The 25,732-nt window shown below is 50.9% G+C and overlaps 1 protein-coding gene across 6 annotated transcripts in view; it reads right to left on the bottom strand.

Annotated features, from left to right (window-relative positions):
* Positions 1–508: 508 nt before the first annotated feature.
* Positions 509–25,732, bottom strand: part of BCORL1 (BCL6 corepressor like 1) — a 62,928-nt gene continuing 37,704 nt past the window's right edge. For 5 of the 6 annotated variants that reach the window (XM_040627296.1, XM_040627286.1, XM_040627282.1 and 2 more), the window contains 8 exons: positions 24,941–25,330; positions 20,820–21,043; positions 16,518–16,739; positions 14,281–14,447; positions 13,227–13,372; positions 5,814–5,891; positions 4,698–4,851; positions 509–930 (listed from right to left, as the gene is read on the bottom strand). In XM_040627296.1, coding sequence (XP_040483230.1) covers positions 648–930; positions 4,698–4,851; positions 5,814–5,891; positions 13,227–13,372; positions 14,281–14,447; positions 16,518–16,739; positions 20,820–21,043; positions 24,941–25,330 — 1,664 coding nt within the window. In that variant the 3' untranslated portion in view covers positions 509–647. The remainder of the gene's footprint in view (positions 931–4,697; positions 4,852–5,813; positions 5,892–13,226; positions 13,373–14,280; positions 14,448–16,517; positions 16,740–20,819; positions 21,044–24,940; positions 25,331–25,732) is intronic. The other variant, XM_040627302.1, reaches the window with a different exon arrangement.

Below are 25,732 nucleotides of genomic sequence, written 5' to 3'. Positions count from 1 at the left end.
CCCCCCCCCCCCCCCCGCCCCTCCTGCCCCCTCCCCAAACCCGGGAGTCACTTTGTCAGAGGGAGGGAGCAGCTCCAGAGCTGATCAAGAAAGACAAAGAAAGGAGGTGAAGAAGAAAGTCCCTCAATACAACAAGTTGTCTCAAATCGTCACAGTGATACAGACTTATCAGAAACCAATGAAACAATACAAATTAAATACTAATAAAATAAATACTATGGAAGACAGAAGAACACAGGGGAACGGAGGGGGTGCTCAGAGATTTGGGCTTTTCTCATTTCTCCTCCAGACAGGCCGAGGCCACCCAGGGCCCAGGTGTGGTCTTGGTCACACACAAAAGAGGCCAGTCCAAGGCACCCTGGCGCCACCTCCCACCATCCCCGGGACCTCTTGTCCTCAGACGTGGAGTTCAACTTTCCACCCCCATCACCAACCACAACAACAAAGACGATGACAGGGAGATGAGAACTAATCATAACGGGAAAAAAAAATCCAGTCACTAATGCTGGCATTGATAAGGCGGCTTCTTGTTGGTCCGTATTATTGCCTCATTCTGCAGTCTGGTGCTCGGTGGGGGAAAGACATGGGAGGTGGGGAAGGGCGAACTTGGGAGAAGAAAGAAGAAAAGGGAGGGGCTGTTTCCCCGGTCAACTGTTCCAAGGCTGGAACTCCACCTCGGACCCCAGGAGCCGAAGGAGCTCTGGCTCGTACCGCACCAGCTCCACAGTCTCAGAGGAGCCTGGGGCCAATCTGTCGTCCATGCCTCCGGGCCTCTCAGCTGGGGTCAGAAGCTGACTGGAGGCCACCTGGCGGTAGAACTCGGCCTTGGGCAGGGTGGCAATTTCAAAGTGCGGGAACCGAGCCTGAAAGATCCTGGAGGAAAGCTTCAGCCTCTTCAGGACGTCGGTAAAGAGGAACCAGTTGCAGGGCCTGGAAGAGGGAAGAGTAGGAGTTAGGGAGGGGGTGCTGGCGGAAGCAGTGGGTTGCCAGGAACACTCCGGAAGGCCCAGGAAGGCTGCCAGTCTGGCTAGCCCCCCCACCAAACTGAACCCTGGCCTCCTTGGGTGGCACCAAGGCAAAACTCTCCAGCTCCAGCACTCAACCCGTGACTGACCTAGTCCCAAAAAGTGGGAGCAGGAGGAGAAGGGACCTTCCAGAACCTAAAGCTCAGAGCAGGCATCCCCAGGCCTTTCCCCGCACCACACAACCTGGAATTTACCATCTATTGGGACCAGTTCTTCCCCTGCAACCGACCCCTGCTACCCAGTCTGGTCTGGTTTCCCTTTCCTGTTCTCACTCCTGCTTCCCCTGCCTCCTTGTTCTCCGAGACCTTCCCCAACAGACGGGGAGCCGTGGAGAAAGGCCTAAACTGCGGGTAATCTAAAAGGCATTTCTCTTTGGCTCTGGAATGCATTAGACAAGTTTTTTTCTCCAGCAGCAGCACCGTCCTTTCCGCAGGGCTGGAGCTCACATTACAGCCAGTCTGACTTTGCTGAGCACGGCCAAGGCGGCAGCCTGGGGACAGCTGGGAGGGGTGCTGGAGAGGCTGCTCAGGGGCCACACGCTTCTTGCTTTGACCAAACCAGGAAGACACGCTGCATCCCCACGTTAATGGTCCCCATTCCACGCCATTCCCTCCTCCCATGGCACTGTCCTGCTCCCAGTGGCTGCACTGGCCTCCGAACTGGCTTCCCTCTGCCAAGAGTCACTCTGCTGCTCCCCCACCCGCCCTCGCTGGATCCTCTGTTACTATTCGTTTTCTAAAAAGAAAAAGCCAACCTTCTCACTTCCTGAACTGCTTTCCATGGATTCTCAGTACCTCCAGCAAAAAACAAAAACAAAAAACTCCAGAAAACAAAATTAAAAAAAAAAAAAAACCTCCAAATTCTTTACCATGATATTATGGCAAGACCTTTCAAACATGACCCCATCCAACCTCTTCAGCCCAGTCTCCCCCCATAACACACACACACACACACACACACACACACACACACACACAGACACACTCACACACAGTGTATTCCCCCCACCCCCACCCCACCAAGTGCCAGCCATTGGATGAAGGACAAGCCCTGTTTTCTGAACTTGCCAAACTTGTGAGCCTTTGCTTGTACCACGCCCTCCATCCGGCTCTGGGGCCCAGCTCGGATGTCGGATCACTGGTGAGGCACCCCCCCCCCCGGGAAACTGGCTGCTCATGCCATCTTCCACAGTCGCATGGCACTTGGTTCACACCCCTTTTATAATACTTCTAACACAGCCCATTTCAGAAAGGCTAAAAAAGCAATGTAAACTGTGGTTCTTGCTGTGGCACAGGAATGGGGCTCAGGGTGGATGGGAACGCCTGTTAGTCACTTGACACCCTGCTGAACTGTGTGACATTTTTGTAGTAATCAATCTGCTTTGGACATTTTGTCTTTTAGTCGAGCTAACTGTATACTCGTCTGTCTCCTCCACCAGACTGGAGAGGCTCTGAAGGCTGTATTCGGGCCCTCGGAGTTTGAGCCGGTGCGCCTGCTGAAGACACGGCTACAGGACGGCGTGTTCTGCACAACACACACCACTTCTACCCAGACTTCTCCGGAAAATGCAACGCTCTTCCCAGTGAGGGTCAATGCGCTTCTTGCACCATCAGGAAATGGAGAGCTCTGGGTTCAGAGAAAGGGACTAGAGGTACCATACACATGCACCATCGCTTCCAAAGAACGGAAAAGAACCCTCAGAACATTAACAGTCGGCAATCTGAATTCAGCTTTGCTCTGATGATTCGGAAGGCAGTTCCGAACCCTGCAGGGCCTCAGGGTCATCACTCTACACCCTCCCTACTTCTTTTTTTTTAAGATTTTATTTATTTGAAAGAGAGAGAGAGAGAGAAAGAGAGAGCACAAGTGAGTGGAGGGAGGAGCACAAGGGGAGGGAGAGGGAGGGGGAAAGAATCCCAAGCAGACTCATCACAGAGCCCAACTGGGAGCTGGATCTCATGACTCAGAGATCATGACCCCAGCCGAAACCAAGAGTCAGGAGCTTAACTGACTGAGCCACCCAGGTGCCCCTACACCCTCCCTACTTCTTGGAGAATCTGTATTTCCCTTTGTGTTGCAGCTGTGGGGAAGCGTAGGTTCCGAAGAGGCACGGGAGGATGGGAGGCCAGAAGGTCAGGAGAACCAGCTTTGCCCGGACCAAACTCTCAACTTAAAACCTGCTCGCTGCCTGGCTCACTCTGTGCCTAGTGGCTCTTGGTCACCTCGCGTTCCATCCACACCTGACACACACTACCCTGGTCCTTTTACTGCCTAGGGCCCAACATCCTGTTTCAGAGAAGGAGGTGCTGAATACTCTGGAGGAATTAATTAACTGTGCAATACTAGATCCCAGAGGCCCTGCCCCACCCTCAGGAATCAGCTCATGCCCAGAAGAATAAGGACCAAAAGCCCCTGAAACTTGATCCCTACCACTGTCATCATATCATATAGGCTATTTTTATTCTTATCAGGCCCTGGGGGAAGGGATGCACAGACACTTGTGGCCCAATGGTTAGAGTCGTCAACTTGTGGGACTCACTTGAAGGGCTCCCGATCCCTCGTCCTCCCCAATCTCTGCCATGTGCTCTTCATGTGCTTTCACTTTTTATTTTTAAGATTTTGTTTATTTATTTGACAGAGAGAGAGACAGCCAGTGAGAGAGGGAACACAAGCAGGGGGAGTAGGAGAGGAAGAAGCAGGCTTCCCGCCGAGCGGGGAGCCTGATGCGGGGCTCGATCCCAAGTCCCTGGGATCACGCCCTGAGCCAAAGGCAGATGTCCAATGACTGAGCCACGCAGGCGCCCCCATGTGCTTTCACTTTTAAACAAAAACAGGGTCTGGTATTTTAAAAATAGATATCAAAGGAAAAGTACCCTTAAGAGTGTTTGCAAAGGTATTTGAACTATGTGAAGACACCAAGAAGAAGAAAATACTGAATGATGGAGGCTAAGAACAAAAGGACAGGTCATCCAGCATCCTCCTAAGCAGCACGGCCACATGCTACCACCAAGTGAAAGCCGACCAGAACCACGGCCCCGCGGGCTGTCCAACTCCCTTCTGGATCATCAAGTAAAGATTAAACCGGGTTCGGTCTAATGGTGTCAGGTATATTCTAGTCTTCAGAAATGGGTGACGCCTGTTAATAATATACACAGTAATCTGAGATGACAGCGCCTGTGCCATCATGTCACCAACATGAAGGCTACAAGAAAGCAGCCCGTGGATTACTTAAGGACCCCAAGCAGCCCCTTAGCTATGGCAACCATATGTCGTGGCTTTTCCAAGAATCTCAATTTCAAATATTCTGTCTGGCTGTTCCCAGAAACCACAAAAATGTTTCAGAGATTCTAATAGTTCATTAGCCCAAATATCTCCCAGATCATCTCTTACACCCAGGAACAGCAGCAGAACCCTTCAGAGAACGAATCTAGATTTAGGGTTTGGGAAGAACATACAATCAATATATCTAGAGCTTACAGCCTCTGTTCTGAACATAACTGAGCAGGGTGGGAAAGCCAGGCTGGCCTTGTTCATATGTCAGCTTTCCCAAGCTCCAGTGTTTGCTCACCAGGTCTCTGCTTCCTTCTGGAGAGCTCCACCCTTCCCAGGGAGGCAGGCCAGGGGTTGCCAGGATCCTGGCACTCGGTCCCTGTAGATCTCTTAGACACTTACCCGCGGGACACTGACACTTGAAGGTTGTAGCAAGGGAGAAGAGGCTTGTCTGAGAGCTCAAACATAAAATCATCCTCTTCCACATCATCTCCTTCTTGATCAGAATTCCCGGGAGGATTATGTAGGAGGTCACAGGCAAAGCCATCTTTTTCCTCTGTAAGGACAGCACATAGGATATTAGGACTTAGCTACATGCACAAAACTGAAGAAAAGAAATGCTCCAACAAGAAAAGGGGCCTGAAGGTGGATGGGGCCCAGTTTTGCTGATCCTATGGCTCCCACCTTGGGAGAGCCCATGGAAGTTCTATCCCTGGAAGACATTATTTTGTGGCCAGAAATTCATTATACTCCTCCACCTTTCAGCTGGAAAAAAGCCAGGTGATAGGAAGGGTGAGCTGCTCGGCTGTTGGAGATGAAGCCTGTCGATACTACCAGCAGTCAAAGACAAGGTAGAAACACCTGCCTGGCCTGCTGGGCTCTCCGAAGCCCAGAGGGGCCGCTCAGCCAGTTCCCTTCCCCAGCCAGCATGTCTGGGTGTGGCTCACTTCATTCCATCCCAACCTTCTCCTGCTCCAGCCTCCCCAGGGCTTCTGGGGTGGGCACCTCCCCCAAGCTGCAGCCCTGGCCCAAGGGGTGAGTGCTAGCTGACGGTCACAGATAAAGACTCTTTCAGGAGAGGAAAGCCTGGGTCAGAGGTTAAGGGCTTGGGAGAGGGCAGCTGTCTCAGAAAGTGTGCACGGTTGGGTAGGGCAGGGAGGGAAGGAGAGCAGCCAGGTGAGGGGCTGGGCCAGAAGAGAGGACGATGCACAACAGGGGCTTCTGGCAGGGTTAAGACAAAGCGAGGGAGGAGAACGCCCCTTGGGGGACAGAGAGGGGAAACAACACCCAGGGCAGAAGTGGGAGAGGGCTGCTAATGAGGGGTGGCTTTGTGGCATCTGAGTCTTGGGGGAGCGTGGGCTACGGTTTGGGTTGCAAGGGTCTGTAAGTTACTAACAGGTGGAGAAAGGCTGCCTCCACAGGGTCACTCCTGTCTTTGAGAAGAATCCACGAAACCCAAACCAATCCCCCATCTCTGAACCACAGACTAGCATGGGAGGAATCCAACTCCAAGCTTACCCAACACAGAACTGCTGTAAAAGTCCCAGGACACACCAGGATCACCCTCTGCCCGGCCCTGAAGATCCGAGAGGTGATCTGATGGAAGAAGAGAACGCAGTGAGACGAGGGTAGGCTGGAGAAGGATCTAGAAACAAAGTATGTCCATAGAAGGTTAGGAGGACGGGAGAAGGGAAGAAAGGACCACAAGAGGGCCTGGGAGCTACCATAGAGAGATACGTTTCCTGCTGTTAATCAGAGGTTGCCAACCAGCAGCCAGGAGCCAAATCTAGCCCACTGACCACCTGGGGTTTGGCCCAGTGTTTTAAACCAAAAAAAAAAAAAAAAAAGTTAATTAACATTGAAGTTCTTAAAATTGAGAGATTTCACCTAAAAATCCGGATTTCCAACTTTTCTTGGAAAAAAAATCAGAAAATCTGGCACCATTGTGTCCCACATTCCTGCATGTCAACAGTTGGACATGTGCGCTCTCTGCTCCACTGTCCCCACCCAGCCTGCTCCCCTCTCCTACACCATCAGCCTGAAGGCATGTAGGTCTGCGATCCCTGCTCTCAGTGGTTTAAGGAACAGACTCTGCCAGCAGAATCTTAGACCTTTCCCAAGATTTCAATTCCCTGCAGGTCACAATGTTCATATAGCCAATCAGGATCTCTGCAATTCAAAGTAAGATAAGGAAGCATAATTCCGTCTGTTTCATCTTTGGAAAACATGGGGGAGAGGGCCAAGTTTATCCTCATAAAAACCTTTTGCTTCCAACTCCTAGGTATAGACTCAAAAGAATTGAAAACAGGTGTTCAAACAACTTACACACAAATGAATGTTCATAGCAAGTCTACTCACAATAGCCAAAAAAAAAAAAAAAAAAAAAACAAAAGAAAGAAAGAAAGGAAGAAAGAAAGAAATTAAGGAAAAAAAAGTGGAAACAACCCAAATGTTAAGCTGATGAAGGGATAAACAAAACACGGTCTAGCCATATAATGGAATATTATTTAGTTATAAAAAAAAACAAAGTACTGACGTATGTTACAACATGAATGAACCCTAAATACATTACACTAAAAGAAAGAAGCCAGACACAAAAGGCCATATACTGTGTGATTCCATGTATATAAAATGTCCAGAACAGGCAAATCTAGAAAGATAAAAAGCAGACTGGTAGTTGGAGGGAACAGGAAGTGACTGCCTAATGGGCACACGGTTTCCTTTTGAGGCGATGAAAACGTTCTGAAGCTCAGCGGGGATGGTTGCACAACGTTATGAATGTACTTAATGTCACTCAATTGTACACTTTAAAATGGTTAAAATAGTACATGTTTTGCTCTAAGTAGTTTGCCACAATAAACACATTTTAAACCACCTGCTGCTTACTTGACCTGAGGACTGACAGCAGGTTGCCGCTTCGCCTCCTTATTTCCTGGCTAAGCAGCATCTATGCAGTTGTCTCACCCCACGTGGACAAAAAGCAGATTTTCATGACAAACTCAACTGCGTCATCTGTAGGCACGTGGCCCGGTGGTTGCCAACATGCCACCTAGCACCGCTGGCAAGCTGACTTAGCTCTGTATGCTTGCTACCTGCCCTCAAGCGACACCTGGGCAAAAGGACGGGCCAGAGTCTAAAGGGCACAAACGACGTGAGGGTGCCCTTGGGAAGCCAAATCCCAAGAGGACGGTGGCAGCCCCTCCTAAAGGCACGAAACTAGTTTCCCCCTATGAAAGGCACCACCGCACTCCAATAGCCTCTCCTTTTGGGTCACACAACCTATCAGCAAAAATGCCTATTAGCTGTTGTGAGCTACTGAAAGAAATAACTTTTTAGCAACCTTCTAGGAGATGACGGCTTTCTTCTGGCAGGAAAAAGCAGCCAGAGAGAGCTTTCAAAATAATGGCTGAACAGTTACAGTGGAAAACCTTTAGTCGTGTACATTAGATCTTTTCTATGGACTCTGCAAAATAACTCTGAGGTCATGACGGGCAGTTTGGGCACTTTTCTGTACCCTGTGCCCCTTGAGCCTTGGAAGGAGTTTCTTCCAGAAGCATCAGTTAGGTAGGTGCCCGTTCTGTGCCTGGCCTTGTGCTAGGTGTCATGGGAGATGAAGGCGTGAGATCGTCAGTTTCCAGAAGGCGGGCACCACGTCTGTCTCGTTCATCATTGTCTCCCCATGGCCTAAGCCCAGGTTCCTGGCACATCATAAGAGCTCAATAAATATACAGGGAAGAAAGGGAGGGAGGGATTACTATAAGGTGAGACCAAAAGTAGTGTGCTTGCTTAACCAGCAGGCTGAAACATGCCGGGGGGGGGGCCAGGAGGTCACACGATGACTCTGTCAGAGCAGCCCTCGCTCACCACATTCCTGGCGCTGCTCTCTAGGGACTGCCTTCAGAGCCCCCGGCTTGGCACAGGCCACTAACTTTCCTCACCGACAGCTAATCTTGGTCATCTGCAGGTGAATCTGCCTTTCTGAGGCAGCCCAATGTGAATCGGCGGGAGCAGAGAGGCGGCCGTCGGAGCAGGCCCACAAGCTGCGCACCAGAAGCAATTGCCCGGCTTCTGGGATGCTGCAGCTTCTGGTCCCGCTGCCTCACAGGCCTCCACGTACCGTCAGGACGAAGAGTGCCTTTCCTTTCCCTCCACCGGCTCTTGCCCACTTTCAGTCCTTTACTCTTTTCCTCTCCTCCAAAAAGTGCCCTCAGGCCGGCCACCCTGCTCCTGGGCATATATCCACAGGAACTGACAACAGGTCCTCACAGCACTATACGCGCACACGCGTTCCCAGCAGTGCCAGTCACCACGGCAGGAAGGTGGACAGCACCCCAACATCCCTCAGCTGGTGAGGCACTGAAGACAATGTAGCAGAGCCACACGATGCCATACTATTCAGCCTTCAAACATGCCACCACGTGCATGGACCTCGAAAACGTGATGCCATGTGAAAGAGGTCAGACACAAAAGGCCCCGTGTTGTACAAGTCCATTTATATGTCATGTTCAGAATGGGCAAATCCACAGAGACCGGAAGTAGATGGGTGGTTGCTGGGGGCTGGGGAGGTTAGGGGAATGGAGAGCAACTGCTTAGTGGGTGTGGGCCATTTTGGGGGTGATGAACATGTTTTGGAACCAGATAGAGGCAGTGGTTGTACAATGTTGTGCATGCACGAAATGCCACTGAATCGTTCCTTTCAAAGTGGTTGATTTTAGGGGCACCTGGGTGGCTCAGTCATTAAGCGTCTGCCTTCGGCTCAGGGCGTGATCCCAGAGTCCTGGGATCGAGCCCCACATCGGGCTCCCTCCTCCACTGGGAGCCTGCTTCTTTCTCTCCCACTCCCCCTGCTTGTGTTCCCTCTCTCGCTGGCTGTCTCTCTGTTAAATAAATAAATAAAATCTTTTTAAAAAAAAAAAAGTGGTTGATTTTATGTTCTGTGAATTTCATCTCCACAAAAGAAAATGTTAAAGTACTCAGTGTAAGCATTCACCCTGGCATCAGAGTTTCTCTCTTTCTCAGGGTCCCACCATACCACTCCCTGTGTCCTCCAACCAAGTCACCAGCTGAGGGACATGAAAGGGGAGAGAACCAAAAACAAGTGGTCTTCGACACAGGGTCATATGGCAGAGGTCTCGGGCAGGAAAAACAAAACCTGTGATTCCGTGACCTCGAGGGGTACACTGCTAACCCTTTCATCAGTGGAAGAAAAAGCAGTCCCATCCTTCCTCGGATGCCCCAAACCAAAATGCAACAACTCCCCTCGGCCGCCACATTCTTTCTGACAGAGGAAGGACACGAATCTGTTTTCCCTTGACTAGCCTGGATATTATTCTTTTCTTCAAAGGGTCAAAGGCAAATCGGTCACATGCCTGCCTGTAATTTGGCCCAAGGAGGAGGTCTTCCAAAGGCCTCTCCAAGAGTCTGGATGGCTTGGCGCTCCAGCCTGAGGACAAGAGGGAAAGGGCTCCGCTGCCTGACCTCCAGTACCCAGTGCCCTACCTGAAACCCAACAGGAGTTCAATAAGCACACAGATGAATGGATGGATGAGGGGCGCCTCCATACCCTTCCTGATCTCAGGAGAAATGGGCCTCACCTTAAGCCAACTCAATACAGAAAAATCTACACTTACAACCCAGATGAATTGCCAGCATCTTCTGCTTTGCCAAAGGATTCACTACAGGATATTTGTAAATAGTGACATTCCTTTGTGTATTTAAAAGAAGATTGAATTCTCAGACTTTTCCAAAACAGGGGCCTCGCACAAAGAGAGGGAAGCTGTACACCACCAGCAACACTGAGGCTCTCACTCGTCTTTTCCACCTGCAGAAAATGGAGCCCTACAGGGATTCGCCTTCATCTTCTGCCCAGTGGGATCTCCACGGGGGGGAGGAAGAAGACAATTAATCTACAGAGAGTCTGGTCAGGCAAATGCTTGGGGATGAAAAGCAAAAAGCTTTTTAAATACCTCAGCCAGCCAGGTAAGGTTAAAAAAAATAAATCCAGAAGTCCACCCAAATGCATCCAAATTTAGAGGCTGGGGAGGTGGGGCAGTGAGGGAAACGCCTCCCAAACTTCCAACCCCATGGTGCCTCCTGCAGCCACTATGCAGCCCTATCCAGTGGTTCTGTGAGATTCGCTGGGGGTCGGGGGGGAGGGTGTGTCGCAATACAAAAAGAGAGAAAATTACTCGTTCAAAGAATTAAGCTCCTGGCGATGTGCATACAATATTGTGAATACACTAAGTACCACTGAACCATTCACTTCCAAATGGTTATATGAGGTGAATTTCACCTCAATTAAAAAAAAAAACCTGAGTACTGTCTTCTCATCCCTCTAAAACAAACTCTGGGCCCAAGTCCCCTCTCCCAGGAGCCGCTGACCGCTGCCAGTGCCTGCCTCCCTGGGGTGTTGGGCCGAGGCCCTAGGCCTGGCTTGCTAGCACTGTCCCAAACAGCCAGCCAGAGATCTGCCTTTGATGGGCACTTGATATCTTCGTGGAAAAGAGGTAGCCCTGTTCTGACACTCCTTACTGTACCCCATTATGAAGCTAAAGCTCTATGCCTATGAATTTGAGAAGCAATGTTAAGATTTCAATGAAGGTGTTTAGCCTGGACAGGCAACCAAGTGCCAGAATTAAGAAAAGTCTTCTCTTGGGGCGCCTGGCTGGCTCTGTTGGTAGAGCATGCGACTCTTGATCGCGGGGTGATGAGTTTGAGCCCCCACACTGGTTATAGAGATTACTTTAAAATCTTAAAAAAGAGAGAGATAAGTCTTCTCCTGACTCTGCAACATGGGCTGGCGTTCGGGTTAGTTTAAGGAGGCATCGAAAGGGTGGCTAGTAGTTGGGATTAGCTAATGGAAATGAGAAGGAAAAACGTGTTTGCTTCTAAATTTTTAACTACTGAAAATGGTTTCAACATTTGAATCCCTTTGGGATTTTGGAGAAGGGGTCAGGAAAGAAAAGAGTTTGTCTGCTCACAAAGGTGGTCAGAGGTAGCTTTATTTGGATCCAGAGGGCCCCGAGGCCCTCAGAAGGGCAGTTTCTAGCCCTAAAAGAAGCCCCTGGGTTAAACCTATTGATCAGAGACAGAGCTTCATGCAGTGTTTTTATCATATTGAGAAGTTCTGGGTGTTCATCTGTGCCAGCTTCTTCTGGGAATCGAGTGCAAACAGTATGTGTGTATGTGTGTGTGTGTGTGTGTGTGTGTGTGTGTGTGTGTATAAGATAGTGCACGTAGCACATGGTATGGGAGAAAAGGCCACAAAGGGTGGCTTGCCCTGAGCCCTGTGCCCCCATGACAGTGCAGCCAAAGTGAACAAGAGTCATCACTAGTTCAGGACAAATGACTAAATGAGCATCCCCAAGCTGCTCTACCTTTCCTGGACAGGGGCCCGGGACCCCAGGGCTAGGAGGAGGGAAAAGGCAGTACTGCCCCTAGCCAGAAGGGCTGGGTCCCAAAGGGAGGCCTGAGGTTTGTACACGGTGACCAGTGACTGCAGGGTTTAGTTGGTTTGACTGGGGACTGGATGGAGGCTGGCTGAGCAGGAGTCAAGGCCTCCCTCCACAGCCTCCCATCACTTCCCCTTTGCCTTTTATTAGTATCCAGGTGGTGCTTCCCATCTAGTCCTCCTCCCATGGGGACCTTTAGTTCATGTTCCTTTGTGTCTCCCTCCATCATCGCTACCTAGTTAACCTTTGTTCGAAAAATAAATGATCCCCTGATTGGGAATCCAGAAATGCATCTTCAGGGAGGTGGGGACTAACAAGGGCCAGGCAAGAATGAGTGGCCTTGAGCAAACCCTTGGTCCTGTGGGCTCCTGGTCTGAGAAGGGCTCAACCACAAACACGGAAGCCTCCACAGAGCGTCAACGAGATGACTGCCAGCTGCTTCGCCTGTCCAGCACTCTGGCAGTCTGAAGAAGAAACTGCTAGAACAAGGGCTGAGCTGTGATGCACTAAGGAAGTGGGGTTCCTTCATTCAGTCAAGTCTGAGGAGATTCCCACTGAGCATGCGCATTCTAGACTTCCCTCCTTCCCTCTGCCCTGCTGCCCAACTCGGTAGAGCTATCTAACTGCAGACAGACAGTGGCTATCCACTCATGAGAAAATAAATGCACATCTTCTTGTGGCCCTTGCCATGGCCCTGAACACCGGACACTTTTCCAGAGGGGCCAGGTGAGGGAGGAAGAAAAAGGAACAGGGGGGTGCAGAGGAACGTCAGTTACCACAGGCAGGGGCTGTGAGAAACAGAGCATCAGGGGGCGCCTGGGAGGCTCAGTCGGTTAAGCAGAGTCTGCCTTTGGCTCAGGTCATGATCTCAGGGTTGTAGCACTGCACCCTGCATCGGGCTCCCTGCTCGGCAGGGAGCCTGCTTCTCTCTCTCCCTCTGCCCCTCCCCCCTACTCATGCGCCAGCACGTTCTCTCTGAAATAAATAAATAAAATCTTTAAAAAAAAAAAGAAATACAGCATCAGGAGGGGTCCCAAGGGTTCTACTCTGATCATCAACAAGGAGAAAGTACAAAGACAAAAGCAAAATGCTAAGTATCATTTCTTTGTAACGAACATCCCACTCAGAACAGGGGTCAACACATGTTGCCCCTAGCTCAATCTATTAGCAGGGTCGCTGTCTCCCAAGGAGGCCTTCCCCACATACCTCGCTGGGAAATGGGTCCCTGTGGGCTGCCATGGCCCTGAAGAGGATGCGTGCGATATGGACACTCATGGCATGGGAACAAGAGGAAGTGGACCTCTGGGCTTTTTAAAGTGCATAGAGATTTCTGAGACAATTCAAGGAAAGCCTGTAAAGAGGGCTGACGCCCCTCATGGGAGCTGTTTGAGATGGAGGGAGATGAAGAATATCTCCTCAGGAGTTCAGGAATGAGAGGCCAGCCCCAAGGATGATGGCTTCAAGCCTGGGCTATGCTTACCACTGAGAAAGCGCTTCATGGTGTCGCTGCTGGCCAGCTTCATGGCTGTCTGTCCCGAGTAGGTGGCCAGTGTGGGGTCAGCTCCATAGGACAGCAAGAGCCAGATGGTCTCCAGGTTGTCATTGACCACCGCGTCATGAACTGGCCTGCAAAGGTGATACAGGATGAGGACAACGGGGCCCAAGTGGGAACCTGGGTGTCTAGCCTTGGGCTACTTCATCAGGGGAAAGTAACATAAGATGAGCCTAGAATAATGTGGGTAAGAGTTAGGGCAGAAGAACCACCTCTGGACTGCACCCCCCATCAGATCTCCCCACTTCCTTGTCCTCTCTCTGCCTCTTTCTCCTCCCTCCCGTTTCTCTCTTAGGTTCTCCCTATATTTTGGGACAGTCCCTAAGGTACCCTTAGCTGCACTGGTTGCTCTGGAGTTTGGGAGAGAACAGGCCCCCCTGACCGAGGATAAACTTAAAGCAGATGCTGGGGGTATGAACAGAAAGATCTGGATGACTGCCCTGGAGCCAGGATCAGTGGAGTGGCCTGCATCCTCTGACCCAAGTCCCCTTACTTGGTAAGCAGCTCATGTCTCAATCTGGCCCAGGAAGTAGGCCCTCCGACAGAGGTGATGGGTGCAATTTCTTTAAGACACAGCAGGTGTCTTTTGTTTTTAAAGTGTACAGACATCAAATCAAGAATCAAATCTGGGACGTTACCCTAAGGTCAGCCTCCCAGTTCCTAAAGCCCAAGACTCTGCCAGAGACAGATGCACCACCAGGAGGATGTGAGGGACGGCTGAGTGGTGCTCCTGGTAAAGCTGTGTTTGACAGGATGATCCCTAGATAACCCCAACCTCTCTTTAGTAACCAGTGTGGGCTGGCCGGCCAGGAACTCGTCCACTCCTGCCCTAAACTGCTTCCCCCTGCAGTCTATAGCCGTCTTCCTGAAACACTTCCTGATGAGGCCTGCTGTGCTGTGAAGGTCCAGGCTGCAGCAAGTTCTCTGGAGTAAGGGGCTGAGCTGGGGGGGTGGGGGGTGGGGTGGGGAGTGGCCTTCTTGCCTCGTGCCATCCTGCGCGCTGCAGTTCACGTTGGCCCCGTGCTCCAGCAGGATGTTCAGGATGTCAGTCCAGCCTCTGGAGCAGGCCTCATGCAGGGCCGTGTAGCCAGCGTTGTCACGGTGATTCACGTCTTCGCTGTCCTTCTGGAGGCAGTAGAGAACAACGTCCTGTAGGAACAGGGACAGCTCCATGAGCAAAGAGAGGCCTAATTCTTGAAATCACCCGTTAGGCTTGAAGCTCTCCAAATGTCCAAAGAGGAAGTCTTAGAGCTTGCACTTTATTCCAGGGACTAATGGGCAAGTCTCACAATCTTTCGTCAACAAAGTCAGTCCTGAGGTGCCATGGCTAGGGCCTTGGCTCTGAGCTATTTCCTTTGCATTGGTTAGATGTGTCTTATCGCCAAGGATACTCACTCATCCGGTTGTGGGTTGTTGGGGTGAGGTCCGCAGAGGCTCACCTGCCCACGTGGAGCTCAAACTCTCAGGTCTCAACTCCCCGAGCACTGGTTACCTAGTCTGGAGCTTTGCAAGACAGCACCAGACCAGAGAAATGAGGCATGTGGTGGCAAACACAGCCTCTGGTGTTAATTGGAGAACAAGGAAGAAAGAATTGGTTGAAGTCCTATCCCTGGACGCTGGTTTTAATTGTTTTAAGCACTGTCCCTGGATGTTTATCCCAGGGCAGGCAGTTCTAGCCCTCCCCTCAAATCAGGATTATTCTGAATACAACCCAGTGTGGTCATTCATTCACATAGTAAATGATTAGCTTCCCTGGGCTACATGATAGGACCAGAGGTGGGACTCCGGGATGAGAAGCACCCCAGCTAGTTGGGGGTGAATAAGCTGAGGGGGAGGGGAGAGGCAGCCCCTCTTCTGAGGGAAAGAGGCAGGCCACAGTACCAGGGGCCTATTATCCGCCCTCTCCCAGGCCCTGGGGACATGGGCGGCTCAGGCATCCTGACTGACAGCCAGCTCACAGGCTGGCTGGCTAGAACAAGTGAGAGAACAAGCAAGCAAGTGTGTGCCTGTATTGGAGGTATAGGAACTATCCCGCTCCCTGTACTCAGGAGAGCGCAAGGCCCCTACCCTCCTCACCAATGCAGACAATGTTCACCTCTTCCCTCAGGCCTCAGACTCCTCCTCCCTCCCTCCCCTGACGGGCTGCCCAACCTGCTCCTGTCCTGTCCTGGGTGGTTCTCCTAAGGTCTCCTACTTGCTGGTTTGGCCCCAAGTAAAGGAAGATTAAACTTGAGGGCAGGGGTTGGTCATCTTTTTTCCTCAGATCTCCCTTGGCACCTACCCCGGCCCCCAAACTAGGCACTCAAGAAAGATGGGCAGTTTGCCAGTGAGACACTGTCAAGGCAGTTCTCCTGTGCCAACCAGCCTGGCTGGGAATGCAACCATCTTTAAGTAAGTCAGTTATAGGGTTCGGAAGCCTTAAATCAAGGCCTACTCTAAAACCCAGCAGCTCCACCCTTAAGAGCAAATCCTTGGAAAATAATTGGGGTGGTGGGCAAAGATACATGGTCAAGGAGTTCATATCAACAAAAATGTCTAACAACAACATTTTATTATGGTCACCAAGTCAGGCTTTCACCGTACCCTGGCACTTGGAAATCAAAAAGACCCTGGTGGGAATTCAGATTCCTACATATGTAATAGTTGAATGGTCCTGGACACATCATTTAGCATTGCTATCCTTGATATTCTCACGTGTAAAATGGGGCTAATAAAACCTACCTCCACAGGTCAGTGGTGAAGATGAAATAATATGAAGCAATCAGAGCTCTTAACATGACAAGATCGGTCGGTGCTCAGCCAATGCCAGCTTCCTTTCCCGCTTGCTTTCCAACCCCTAGGGAAGTAGTGTGGGTGCAGGGAGCCCAGCCCCGCCCCGCAATGCACCAGACTCTTCGGCTACTGGAAGCCCAAATGAGGGCAAGCTGGAGGGTATGAAGTGTGAGCCATGATCACCCCTGTTCCCCTCTAAGTGGGGGAGCCACCACAAAGGAAAATTCAAGACGACATCAAAATCCCGTTTCTGGCCTAGGAATGGGTGGGATTATGAATGTTTCAATTCTTTTCATTCCCACACTCCCTGAGAGCGGCTAGGCGGCCCCAGAGGCCAACTGGGCAGTAGAAGTCCAGTGGAGGTTGAAGCCCCAAACAAAGCCCCACCCAGGCCGCAGAAGAGCCAATGGGGAGAAGCTTCTCCACCGATGCTCGGGCTCTCCCTACCTTATAGCCGAGACGCGCCGCCCGCTGCAGGAGGGTCTCGCCCGCGTTTTTGTTCACTATGAGCCGACGTGCCTCTGGGGGTATCTGCCGGGCTGTAGGTGACTCAGAGGCCTCCTCTGGGCCAGCACTTCGGGACTTAGAGGGTGTGCATGGTTCTGTGGGTTTCACTGGGGTGGGAGATTTGGGAGATCGTGTCTTCTGTTGGCTCCAACGACCTTTGCCCTGGAAAGATGAGATGAGGTCCCGGATCAGCTCAGGTTCCCATCCACTCCCAGCCAGACAGCAGATGCTGAGGGGCTCAAATCCTCAACCACATAAGCCAACGAATGACCAAGGGATCGGAAATCAGAGACTGAGGGAACTTCCCAGCTTCCCCTAAGCACTCCGCATGCCTTCTTTACGGGCCTCAATCCCCATTTGTGAGGTTTTGATAAGTCCTATTTCTAAATGAGTGAAGCAAACTGAGAGTAAAGAAAAGTGGAGACAGGTATCTTTGACTGAAGAGGCACAGCTGCTAAGGCCTTCACTCTTGTAGCAAAAACCTGCCTTCTAACCTGCCCTGGCCTCCTCCCACCTTCCTCCACACCACGGCCCTAGCTCACATTCATGCCCACCTTGGCTGGTGGAAAGGACTCGGGCTCAAGAGTCAGACAGACGTAGGTTTGGAATCTTGCCTCTGCCAGCCACTAGCTACAAGACCTGGGTTAAGGCCCAACCTCTATGAACCTCACTTTCTCCCTTGTGGGTTCTTCACATGGGGAAGAACTGTGTTCGAGGAACTGTACTCAAGGAACCAGGCCCAAGGAGCCTCATTTGCACCTGGACCTAAGTTAAATGATGAGATTCTAAACTGGGAGCTGGGGACACCTGGGTGGCTCAGTCAGTTAAGCATCTGCCTTTGGCTCAGGTCATGATCTCAGGATCCTGGGATTGAGCCCCGTGTCTGGCTTCCTGCTCAGCGGGGAGCCTGCTTCTCCCTCACCCCCCACTCCCCACCGCCTGGCTTGTGTTCCCTCTCTCGCTGTCTCTGTCAAATAAGTAAATAAAATCTTTAAAAAATACAAACATAAACGAATTAAAAAAATAAACTGGGAGTTGATGTAACTGGATAAGACTCTGGGGGGCCTTGGGAGAGGTGGGTCTGCCTTGCATGTGGGAGGGACATGAATCATTGGGCAACCAGAGGGCTGACTTTGTCCTCATCAGATTCTAAGATGGCCCCTGATGATCCCTCCTGGTATTTGGGCTTTTATATAGCCCCTCCTACACTAGACAGGGCTGACCTATGGTAGCCAACAGGAGAGTGCAGAGGAGACAGTGTTTGACGTCCAAGACCACTTCCTAAAAGACAGTGTGGCTTCAGTCTTGCTCTCTTTTGGACCACTTGTCCTGGGGGAAGCCAGCTGCCACCTCATGAGGACACTCGCAGTCCTGTGGAGAGCACCCTGTGGAGAGCACCACAGGGCAAGGGAAGGAGGTGTCTCCTGCCAATGACCAGGCATGCGAGGGAGCCCCGCTGGAAGTGGACCCTCCTGCCCCAGTCAAGCCTTCAGTTTAATGGAGTCCTGGCTGACACCTTGACTGCCACCTCATGGGAGACCCCAAGCCAGACCCCAGCTAAGCTGCTCATGAATCCCTGAACGCCAGAAGCTGTGGGAGATAATATGTTTGTTGTGTTAAGTTTGAGGGTAATCTGTTAGACCACAATAGACAACTAATACATACCACTTATCCAAATCCCTCAGAGCATTACCAAGGTCTCATGGAAATCCTATGTCTTCTATAACATTCTACAATACTCTAGTGTTCCTTCTCCGCATACCCAGGGCACCTAGCCTGAAACAAATAATCTGGTTCTTGATGCCAGACTTTTAACTTCTTTCCACTATTTCATGGACAAGTCTCCCCCCCCCCGCCCGGCTAGGTTTGAAGCTCCTTTGGGGCAGGGTTTGTATTGTCATCTTCTCTTTTGTTCCTTACAGCACTTCACTCGGGGCTGGACACATCATCACAACAAATACTTGTTGCCTTGATTCAAGCCAGCTCTGTGCAGAGCCCTGGGCAGACAGAAAAGTTACCTAGAAAATCATGAAGCCCAGAAAGGGATGGCAGCAGGGAAAAGACCAGAGCCCAGGGCATTTGTCCCCTCTGGTAAATTCTAAGACAACCAGAGCTGCTACCCATCCACATCCCCATCCCCAAAGGGCAGAGAGGTCCAGTCACCAGCAGAAAGGTACTGTCGATGAGGGTAGCGTGCCGCTCTAACAGCAATACTGGAGGGTACTGGGTAAAGTGCCTTGGCTTTCGCTAAGCCAAGCCAGGAGCCAAAGCGTGACTCTCCTTCTGAGGGCAAGAACCACCAGAGACAAGGGAGGCTGCCTGGGGGGGGGGGAGCAAGAACAAACGGGGGCCCCCACCCCCTCCCCTCTGCCTCCCTGGCTCAGAGCCCCTGTGGGAAGAAGCCTTTGGCCAATGCCCCAGCTTTAGTGTCACAGGCGCGTCCCCCGCCTTTCCCCCATCCTGCTTCCCACTACAAAGCATCGTGCCATGGGGGCATCCAGAGCAGGTGGTGGTGACTGGGAGAGGAAAAGAGGCGGGAGGGAGAAAGGGAGGCCCTGTGAAGGGATAAAACCTCTCTGGGAGGAACATTTCAGCAGACACACTGCCAGGCGGAATAACCAGACACAACTATCAGCGTGTGCTGCTGACTGTCAGGCAGCCAGTCACCTTTGTGTGGGACGGGGCCATCTGAGTGTCTGGGGAGGAGCGGGGGGAAGAAGAGGGGGATGCCCACCTTTCACCAGAGCTGCTCAGCATTGGAGTGTGTCCCTGCCTGGAGGCCCCCACCCCCAGCATCTCCGGGATACAGACAGAAGCCACCCATTGACAGGGTGGAGGCACATGAAAAGAGCCAGGGTAGTGAGACCTGCTTCACGTCCCCACTCTGTTACTCGTGACCACTGAGTAACCTCATGCCAGCCCCTAACCTCCTGGAGCCTCGGTTTCCTCACCGTAAAACGAGGACAGCAGTACCTACCTCTAACAGCCACTGTGGAAATTAAGAACGACCACGGGAACGGAGTACTCAGCACAGACCTGACTTCTTTATTCTCCCTGCCCCGCCCCCTCTTGGGGTCTGAGGGAACGGTCACTGCTACCTTGCCACTCCGTGCCTCTGTCCTCTCATCCCTGCCTCGACCTGAAGCTCAAGGATGTATACCAACCTCAAAGAGCACTTTACCATTATCAAAGCCCTTTACATCCATTGCCTCCTTTGTTCCCCCAAGCACCCTTGTGAGATGGAAAGGACATGGAGTATCATCTCCATTTTTAAAGATGAGGAAATAGGCTCAAGTACCTTGTCTGAGCTGGAACCAGATTCCAGGAGGGGGAAGGGAAAAGGAGAGGGAGACAAGCACCTGGGTCTCCCTCCTTGTGCCAGTGCCACTCAGAGATCCCTGCTCTGGAGCTGGAAAGAGCTGGAAAAATCACAACCACCAAATGAGCCCACTGTGACCTTTTTTTGTGCGTGTGTGTGGTTGCCAATGACATTGGAGCCTGGATCTTTGCTTCTCTCAAATGTAAAGCTCACTGAGGACTGAGGACCGTGTGATTTTTTTCAAATGGTATGATGTGGAACCCAAAACTAATGATGTGAACATCAGACCCCCCAACAATGTCAATTATGAACAGGGATTCTAGAATGCTGTCCTGGCTACTGATTGGTGAGTGCCCACTTACCTGCTCCTCTGCTTCCCTGAGAAGCAAAGGAATTAGTGAGTTGGCAGTGGGAGGGCAGCTATAACTCCTTCAGTCTACCCTCAAGAAACCTTTGTCTGGACATCAACATCCTTGCTTCTACAAGTTGTTTTCTACCTTGACTGATTCAGAAAACTCTGTATGACTGGTTTCCAGGGAGTTAAGCCCAGACAAAAGCTTCTTGATTGGATGTTAACAAGCTATTCAGGCTAACATCCTGCCATATTCTTCAACTGTTCCTTAACTCAACGGAGATCCAAGGGCTGTTGAGGAAAAGCCATTAAGAACCAAACCTGAGAGTTTGCAGACTCTTATTGTTAACTGATAACTTTCGATCCCATTCTGCAAATGTAACCCCCAGCTCTTCTAGAACTACTTCAAAATACTTTAATAAATATGAGTTAATTTGGTCCTCCCCATCCACTTACTCACTCACTCACTCACTCATTCACTCACTCAGATGACTGTTGACCAAGGAGCCTGTGGAAAGCCTGCAGCTCCAGCCCGCTCCCTTCCCATCAACTCCCCTCACTGGCAACGCACCTTGGCCTCTTCTGAGACATTTGCCATGTGCTTGGTCTTGCACTTTCGTTTTCCTGATGGCTTTTCCGAATTTTCAAGGCAGGCTGGCTCCTCCAGGTTATTTGGGAGGAAACCGTTTGGTGAATCCGAGATCCCCTGGGCTTTGTTGGGCAAGAGAAGGTTCCTGTTCCTGAGGCGGTGCTCCGAACTTTGGGAGGAAGTCTTCTGCTTACGGGCCTTTAAATCTGAAGGCAAGAAACAGGAAAGAATGGATGTCAGGGAAATGGAACACAGAAAAGCAATGCCTTCCTCTAAGAGGAATCAGAAGGCTTTGGGGAGTCAAATCTCAGTGCCGAGTTGTGTAACAATCAGCTACCCATGTCTAGTGTGGTGCCGATAACCCACTAAATGCTTCTCCAGTGGACACTGCTTCAACATCCAAGTCCCTCCTCTCCAAGCCAGTGACGACTCCCAGCCCTGCCAGCAGGGGGCAGCCCATCTGGTAGTCCCCAAGATGAGGGTAATTTTAAAAGGATTTCCCCATAGCCCAGAGCAAATCAGAACTTTTTCTTCAGCCTTTCCCCCATCCCCTTTGTCTCTTTCTCCATTTCAGTATGAAAACAAATTTAGCGGCTCTGCTGAAGCGAAGTATGAAGTATACTGGGGTGGGACATAAACAGGAAGTCTTCCTTCATCGCCTCCGCTCACCCACCTGACTGCCTGGTTGGTCACTCTCTGAGGACACCAATATCGAAGCCACAGAAACTCCCTGAAACCAGAAGGCGCCTTGGGCATACATAGCTGATGTGCAGTCCCAGAAACCTGCTGCCTTCCCTGGTTGGAAATCAAGTCACTGGGATACACTGGGCAACATCTCTAATTCTAGCCACAGCTCACTAGACAAAGCACTTTCTAGTTTCAAAAAGCGTGGCTGTGATTCAAGGGGCGCCTGGGGGGCTCAGTTGGTTAAGTGGCTGACTCTTGGTTTCCACTCAGGTCATGATCTTGGGGTGGTGGGACAGAGACCTATGTCAGGCTCCACGCTCAGCACGGAGTCTGCTTGAGATTCTTTCCCCCTCCTTCTCCCTCCCTCTCTGATCCCCTCCCCAATCTAAAATAAATAAAATCTTTTTTTTTTTTTAAGTGTGCTGTGATTCTTACAGCTCTTTACAGACAGATCCCTGAGTGGTGCTGGGAACTTCATTGCCAATAGCCTCATCCCACAGGTCAGTCTTAAACCTCAGGTACAGGGGGGATAGATTGGGTTTCCTCTGACTTCTTCACTAATATTAGTGTCACGTGGTTTTGCCACTAGCTGTGTAATTGGCTGGAGGCAAGTCATAATCTCCCACAGCCTTGGTTTCTATGTCTGTAAGATGGAGAAGGTATATTCCACATCAGAGGACTGGTATGAGAATTCAACGAGGTAACATATACAAAAGCCCTTTATAAGATGTTATAAAGAGGGAGGCATCTTTATCATATGATCACAGTGCAAGTTCTTTAGGGAGAGCAATGCCCACGTGTTCTTTATTTCCCCCACAGGACTGAGCACATGGCAAAAGATCAGTATGTCTAGGAAACAAATAACTGCAGCCTCAGTTTCTCCAATTTGTGAACCAAGGGGGTTGAGCAAGATCCAAGAGTTCTTAGCTGGCCTCCCTCGACCGTGGCATGTGTTCTCACATGTGACGTTACCAAGGGCAAATCCAGATGTGGGAGCCATCACTAGAGTATGAGGAATTGGCTCTAGGTTACGCACAGCTCTTAGAAGGCCAGCTATCATACCAGCGCTTTCTCCCAATTAGCCCCAACCCACCAGTGGGTCCCCACACCTGTCCAAGAACTGCTGTGTTAGATGGCTTCTAATGGCAATTCCAACCAGAACATTCGAAACTGGGGCTTTTGATGCAACAAGTCTGGGCTGAGGCAAAAGAGGAAGGAACAGAACTGTGCCTTGTGAGGGAGGACCTCAGGAAACACAGGGAAGCCATATTACAGCATTCGCGGCCACAGGAAAGCAGCAGCTCCCTACTCCGTTTACCCAGGACAGGGCAGGCTCCGGAGTTTATTCAATTGCACTGGAGCAAGAACTTCATAGTAGCACAGAAAGAAACAGAGTGGAAGTAGTAGCTGGGTAAGTGGAAATGACTCTTCCTATCCTCTCTGCATGTCAAGGAGGGAGAGACCAAAGTCTAGGACAAAAGGAAAGGTCCTGAGGGCACCTGGGTGGCTCGGGAGGCTAAGAGTCTCACTTCAGCTCAGGTCACGATCTCAGGATCCTGGGCTGGAGCTCTGTGACAGGCTCCACGCTCAGTGGGAAGTCTGCTTCTCCCTCTCCCTCTGTCCCCCCACCCCCTTACCCTGACTCGTGCTCATGCTCTCTCTCAAATAAATACATCAAATCCTTTAAAAAGCCAGAATGGTCACGAGGCTCACAGAGAAGTACGGTGACCTGTCTAGTTTGGCCTCTGCCTGACTCCCTCATGTCAACCTGAAAGATAGGTAGTAATAGGAAGGATCAGAGCTTTCCTGACAAGAGACATGTTTGCCAGGCAATCCCTTCATGAAGATGTCACCATTGGATCTAGACGAAGGTAACCAAACCATAAGCCAAAGCCAAAAAGCTTTGATTCAAAACCCTTAGACACAGGCACGGAGGGAGAATGACCTATGTTCCAACACCTGCAGCTGCCCCCAGTCAAACAGGACGCCTTGCCAAGCGGTGTTCCCCATGCTCCCAGAGGTGCTTACGGAAAGGCTACCTGTCCACAGTGCTACAGAGATCTCTGCTTTGGGTGGAAAATGGAACCAGGTAACCTTGAAGGTTCTTCTCATTCCAAAACGGCAAGTTCCGCGGGAAGCATCCAAGCTTGTAGGAAATCAGCTCTCAGTAAAGAAGACTGGGCGACACAAAAGCTCCTCTTCATCCTAACACAAGTGGCTAAGACTAACGGCCTGACGCCTCGTTCCTGACCAATCCGTTATGGCTCTGATAGGAAAAAGGGAAAATTAACCCCACTCTCTCCCACAGTTGATGATTAGCTCCATTACCGTCTGCAGTGTAGGGATGGTATCGTATACATCTCTACTTCAACTGAGCTGGAAGTGAGGTTTAGCCTTCTTTGCATTATAGCAAACCCAGAATCTACTACCCCCTCAGAAGGCAGTTACTCTGTTTTCAGTAACAGGGAGACTGTAGATATTTCCCAGCGGCTCAAGATAAATACATTATCAGAGACAATCAATTGTTGCTTCAAGGGCAGAAGTCAGAGAAGGAGAGATAGATATGCTCTTACAGAACCCAGAGACATACTTTTTGCTCATCTATAAATATGTTACAGAAATGGCGCCCCCCCTCAAAAAAACAACCAGAAATGCGTCCAAACAGTACTTAGCAGAACATACGGATATTAGCCTTGGTGACAGTCTGTACCTCCGTGATTACATATTATAGCATCTGACGTAGCCAAAGAAAGCCTGGTTTTCTCCTTGGTCTGCCTGCTCTTCCAACTCGGGTCCAACAAAACTGTTGCCACCTTGGGTCACCTCAAAGCTTCACTCTGCCTCTTAACAACCTTTGTAGCTTTAATTGAGAAAGCAAAGTTGTGCTGCTTCTACTTGAAGTTCTTCTGTTAAGTTGAGGAAACATTGTACTTCTTTTTAGTGTAGGGGCTGGAGGCATCCCAGGAAAGGCAGCCAATGCCTCTTTCTTCTTGAACCCAGGATTCTAGGAGACAGAACCCAGCCTCCCAAGACCCAGCTCCCTCAAGCCAACCGGAGAACTCCTTGGTATCGAGTTGTCCCATGCCAAGGATGCCACTGTGGCCTTGCCCAGAGGTTCAGACTCTTATATGAAATCGGAGGGCTCGGGCCTTCATGTCCTCCGCTCCCCTGCAGGTCAGTCCAAACTCATTCAATCTGAACCCCAAGCCAAAACCTGGGGCCTGGAGTTGAGTGACCCCCTCTGGCAGCTGGAGCTCACAGCACCAGGCTTTTATGGGTGCAGAGGCCTTTGGCTGGCGAAGAGAAGGCACAGGTGGGAACACCCAGGATGCCCGAGGGTCCCCAGGAGCCAAAGTCACATGGCTTGGGGATGAGTGACAGCAGCTCGCTGGGCAGCAGCCCGCAGCCAGCCTTACCTGCTCTCCCTTTCCGCCGCTGCTCTTCTTCTTGCTCTGTCAGGTACTCCCCAGTCTGGTATTTTCGGCTCTTCTGTCGTCTCCGCTTCTTCCTCTTCACCAGGCCCTCCTCCTCATCTTCCTCCTCCTCCTCATTGGTGTCCCACATTTGCCGGGCAGCCTCTGTCCTCCAGGGCATTTCTCGGGCTCGCCACAGGTGCCGGCGGCCCTGGCTCAGCAAAGTCTTGTCCTGGGCATGGTGGCTGCGATACTGGGTGTCCCGTTGGGTCTTTCTCACCTTTCGACGCTTAGCTGGGGTGGGGGTCACATCTTCTTCCTCCTCTGTGGGGAAGACTTCCTGGCTTCCCATGTCACTGTCTGCCATACCAGCAAAGGAGCTACAGATGCTTCCTGTGGACGGGATGCACAGAGGACGGTCAGGTACCTCTTCAAAGGACAAAGAGTATGGTGTCGAAGCAAGTGCCCTGGATTAGAAGCTTGAAGGTCTGGGTTCAAGTTCAGGCTCTGCCAGTTATTAGCTGTGTGCTCTGGGAAAGTTCTTTCATTTCTGTTTCCTCCTCTATAAAACAGGGAAACTGTTCTCTGCCTTACTGGCCTCACAGGACTGTTTGCAGGCTCAAATGAGATAATCGGCCCATAAGCACTTTACAGAGTCCGATATACCACACAAATATCGAGCATCCAAGCCACACCAGACACCCTTCCTCATCCATGTTGCTGTGACTTTAATTCATTGCACGAACTCTTACTTAGTGCTTACGAGGTGCCAAGCACTATGTGAGGAGCAGGAGG

The sequence above is a fragment of the Ursus maritimus genome (assembly GCF_017311325.1).
Source record: "Ursus maritimus isolate PB19 chromosome X unlocalized genomic scaffold, ASM1731132v1 scaffold_X1, whole genome shotgun sequence".
Taxonomy (NCBI): Eukaryota; Metazoa; Chordata; class Mammalia; order Carnivora; family Ursidae; genus Ursus; species Ursus maritimus.
The sequence above is the reverse complement of the archived record's forward strand: the minus strand, read 5'-3'. Positions and strand labels throughout refer to the sequence as shown.